Genomic DNA, 4,850 nt, shown 5'->3' on the forward strand with positions numbered 1-4,850 from the left:
ATTATACACCTTCAACACAACAGTGTGTGTACAGATATCAACTCTACACTTTTGTTTGCGACAACTGTGATTATTTCAACCCGGAATCTACAGTATGCGTGAGTTCACGTTTAGTGCTCCCTTGTGCCTTAGCATTCATTAGCCAAGTCATTCTGTTAGCTAAAACAGCTAACAGAATGACACACAACTGATGTTTCTGAAGTATTGGCTTCCAGAGTTAAGCCTAGTTCAGAGAGATGAGCCTACCCCTACATGACTGTGCCGCAGGCCTGCATCTTCACTGGACTTTGCTGAAGCTGGTAAAGGTGCTGACAATGTCCTGCACCTTCATCTTCTTTCCAACTGGAGCTAAAGCGCAGGCGACACTCAAGGGTTCCAGATTTTCCTTTGGAGTAAGTTATCTCGTTTCCACTCTTCACCATCACATCAGGCCTACAATGGGGGATTTTTCATTTATTGAACTATGTTTGTTTAGTTAATTTTTTGCCGACTTTGGAGGACACTGAAATGGGCCTACTTTTGTTTATTGAGGTTTTTAGAAACCAAAGACTGAAGCATTGTTGCATTTCTGTGAATTTTAGTGTTTCAATAAATGTTCCAGGATTTATAAACTTTATTCCTGTGCGATCTTTGGTTATTTATGATAGAAAAATATATTAGTAAGTAGTAGAGCTTGGCTATAATATTACCTGTGTTTTGCCTTATATCAAAAATGTATCATTCCTTTTCACAGTCATATTATTGGATGAAAAGGACAGTGGTCTGTTATTTTAAGAGTGTATAATGAAGTTGCAGGAAACATATTTTATAATTATTAGTTGTAAATCAAGCTAATAGGTTACACAAGCTCAGTGGTCTTTACCTACTTAAGAAGAGTAGGCAAGAATTACAGAATTACACAATTTACAAGAAAATTCTGTACAGAAAATTAGGACAAAAATCCTCAATATCGATGTAAGAGAGTTATTGCCAGTTAATATAAATCCTTAACATCACTCACTATGCAAGTTGGCTATTATTGCCAAGCCTGGCACTACCAGTAATGAGGCTAAGGAGCAATTACTTTTTTACATAAGGCAAATTTGGTTTGGGTAGGTTTTTCCAAATATAATTTAGAAAGTAACTCTTGTATTTATTCAGGTCATGCTTATTTTTTAAAACACTTTATGTACAGAAAACATCCATATAGTTTGCATTATAAAGGATAATGCTTCCCAGCATTATCCTTCCCAGGCCTCTTTCCCAGAGCAGGCTGGGAGGAAAAACAAACACAGAAGCTAACAATGATATTTGAAGACATTTCCTGCAGTTATGTGCAACTTTAGTTAAACTAAATTAGATTGATAGATTTTGAAACATTTAAGATGTTGAGGTGCCATTAGAGTTGTTTCTACAGACAGATATGAACAAGTTTGTCTGATTTGTGAAAGTAATTATCTGTTTCAGTATAACAAAAATAATTTCTCTACAGTTTTTCGTCTTGACTTTGTGTCTGCATGTACTTAGTTTGACTTTTCAATAAAATAATTCCCTCGTTTTTCTTTCCATGCGTCAGACATTTGACTAGAAGAGCCACCACCCTAATAGAGTACCTAAACATGTCATGATGCTGTAGGAAGTGATTCGCTCACCTCGTCTTTGTCTTCTGCCTGGATGAAGAGTGGCAGAGCAAAGCCCACTTGGGCCAGTTCAGTGATGCGAACCCGGTATTCGGAGCTGTTGAACTTTGGGGCGTTGTCATTCTTGTCAATTAACAGGATGGTGAAGGTTGTCATCACAGTCGCGTCTGACGGACTGCGATCATCCTTCAACTCTGTGGCCTTACAGAGAGCAACAAAAGAGTGGGGAAAAAAGAAAAACAGAAAAAAGTATAAAAGAAATTTGATTGGACTCCAAATGTCATTCTATATAAGGGCGGTCAGCATGCAATCTCACAAGATATTTACAGCTGTTTATTTATTGGATCAAAAGGTGAACAGGTGACCTCCAAGCAATCATAGAAATTGCCTCAAACTGAGGCCAGAGGAGCACATTCAGTCTGATTCAAGAGGGAAAGAGTCCCTCTGAGAGGACACAAACACAAATCCCTGCTTCTGGATGCTTCAGTATTGGAGATGTAAAGTCTCCAAAAAAAAAAAGGAAAATCCTGGAAAATCGGTGTGAAGTGTTGTCTTTTTTGATAAAGAAAGGTCACAGTAAGTAGCAGAGTGGGCTCCAGCAGCATGCTCATCTCTGGGTAATCAAAGTAGCTTAGCCTCCACCTCTCCTGAATCGTTTGACCTCCACCTCTGCCTGTTCTCTGCTATCTAAGCTGCCTGAAGTTGAGAAATTAGTTGTATTACTATGGCACGGCATAATCAATACTAACAGCAGGTCAGAAAGCAGAAGCAGAGGGAAGCAGGGAAAATCTAGAAGGAAAAAAATCCATATCTTATAAATACATTTTTGGACTACATTTTCTCTTTTTCACAATGTTTACGCTGGCTACTTTCTTATTTGTAATTATTGATTTTAATTAAAAAGACAGACTGAAGCTGGTATGTATCAGCCCAGCCTTCTTTGTATTAAACCTCACAGCAAACTGTATCTAAATCATCTTTTTATGAACTCTAAATAAGTACATAACAGTGAAGCTGTAAGATGCTCTTATTTTCTTGGGTTGTACTTAATAGATGGGGATGAATTAATGACACACAAATCAATCAGCCATAGATTAGGATCTTCCAGTTTCTCCTTGATCAGCTCTGACCTGTAATAAAATGTTTACAGAATATTTACTCAATTCATTAAATGCATCAAACTAGGAGCTTCTACTAAATGTGACTTTGAATGACCATGTTTTGTTCAGTCATCAAATCTATTTTCTTTCTCTTTTTAGCACTTGGTTTGAGCTCCAGCAAGTGAACGTTAAAGGGCCAACATTATGTAAAATCAATGTTTTTGGGCGTCACATCATGTTATTCCCTCTTCAAAAACATACCTAGAGTGTTGCCTTGATTCTTTCATGCATGTTTGAGAAATCCTCTAATCTCCATGGTAACCATTCAGCTGTGCAGAGCACCTGGGTGAACCTAGCACCGCCTTCGAGACGCAGCTCCTCCTTGGAGCTGCAGTTTACAGGCTGTGGCCTCACAGAGCCGCCGCCCCTCCCTCACTCAGCTCCTTCAGCAGCAATTAGCAAACACTTGATAGAAATGCACATCTACTGAGCTCATTATAGGAGCTACATCTCAGAGCAACGCTGGTAAAAACGTTGCTAAAGGGTTAATAGAAGAGCCATGTTGTGATGACTTCCTGAAGGCGGGGTTTCAGGAAGAGCAGAGGTTTCTAAAGAGACAGAGGCCCAATTTCAAGGCATTAAATTCAAAGTGGGTTTCTTTTAAGTTATATTTGATATATATGTAATATTTTTTATAACAACTTAGGTAACAGTTACTTGATTGTGATATAAAATGGCTCTATATGTCTAGACAATACGTAATACTGCCTCTTTAACATGTCTGGATGAATAAAGGTATTGTGTTGCTGCCATGCTGATTTGCAGTTTGCATAAACAAATAAAGTTGCCAGTGAGTATATAGAACCACCTGATTATTTAGAGGCACATTGATTGTGGTCATATTGTAAATCCAGGGCAGGCTGTCACAGCACAGAGCACACAGAGATCCAGGTTGGGATGCCAGCTGGTGAGTCCTCTGAGTCTGTATCATGTCCAGACGCTGCATTGATTTATTACACTAACATATCAAAAGCTCTTGATCCTCTTGTGAAGGAGTTTCGATCTGCTCTCCAGGTTCTGCCCCCCTGCTCCTCAGCTGCCTCTCTTTCAGCTGCTCACCTTGACAGTGAGAGTGAATCCTGCTGAGTAGAGCGGGTTTTCTCTGTCCAGCTGGCCGTTCACCGTCAGGGAGCCGCTGATGTAGTCCAGGGCAAAAACACTGTTGGTGTTTCCTAGAAAGGAGATAACAGAGAGACACACAGCAGAGTCAGGGAGATGGACAATACTGGCATTGTGGAGAAATCAATACAATTCCTGAGCTGCAACAGGAGCCATGCAGGAAGGAAGGTGGTGCATGTCTAAGTTTCATGCAATATGGATATGGTCTTTTATCTGTCTACCTGCCTTGGGCGGGTCAAACACCTCCAACCTGTCCACACGCTTTGTATTCTGGGTCCGTCTTTTGTTCTGGTGCTGTTCTCTTTTTACTTCAGCATCCATATATTTGTCACTTTACACTTTTTAAAACTTTAGAGTTAAAAATCAATTCAAAATCATAAATCTCAATTGTGACAGTCTGCATATTTGTAAGAACAATAAGACAACATTAATAAAATATACTACCAGGACTTTACTGAGCGAATTACAAGCCTCCGCTGGACAATCACCAGAAAAGCCTTTTATCTTTCAGAAAGCAACAAGTTGTCTCACTCCAGATGATGCAATGAGTAACTTTCTGTCTTAAACAACCATGTGAAATGACATCCTGTGGTCACAGAAAAGATGTTGGTCTATTCAGAAATGGTCATCTCATTGGCTTAAACCAGAGAAAACATCTAAGCTGATATTTGAAACTACTAAAGCTGGGTGAAGAACTTTTCAACATATTATTAAAATCTGGATGGAAAGCATGGAACCTTTGTCTTCACGGAAGAAATGTGGTCAGAAAAACAAATCTTCATGCTTAGTGAAATCAAACTGAAGAAAAAACGATAGCAGAGTCCAAGGCTATATTTAACAGGGAAAGTAAGAGGATTTCCACTCACAATGTGAAGGGAACCCAAAGGACTGGAACTGAATATCTGTGTAGCCATTAGAAAACCACCAATCAGTGAGGCTAAGAGGAGAAAAA

General features: G+C 39.2%; 1 protein-coding gene across 1 annotated transcript in view; it reads right to left on the reverse strand.

Moving 5' to 3' along the window:
- The window catches only part of LOC103132168 (cadherin-23-like), a gene marked incomplete at its 3' end in the record, with an annotated part of 54,426 nt that extends 50,207 nt beyond the window's left edge, over positions 1 to 4,219 (reverse strand). Inside the window, exons 1-3 of the mRNA XM_007543926.2 lie at positions 4,120 to 4,219; positions 3,839 to 3,951; positions 1,632 to 1,820 (exon numbers count right to left, since the gene is read on the reverse strand). Coding sequence (XP_007543988.2) covers positions 1,632 to 1,820; positions 3,839 to 3,951; positions 4,120 to 4,219 — 402 coding nt within the window. The remainder of the gene's footprint in view (positions 1 to 1,631; positions 1,821 to 3,838; positions 3,952 to 4,119) is intronic.
- Positions 4,220 to 4,850: the final 631 nt, after the last annotated feature.

This window comes from Poecilia formosa, unplaced genomic scaffold, assembly GCF_000485575.1.
Source record: "Poecilia formosa unplaced genomic scaffold, Poecilia_formosa-5.1.2 Scaffold944, whole genome shotgun sequence".
Taxonomy (NCBI): domain Eukaryota; kingdom Metazoa; phylum Chordata; class Actinopteri; order Cyprinodontiformes; family Poeciliidae; genus Poecilia; species Poecilia formosa.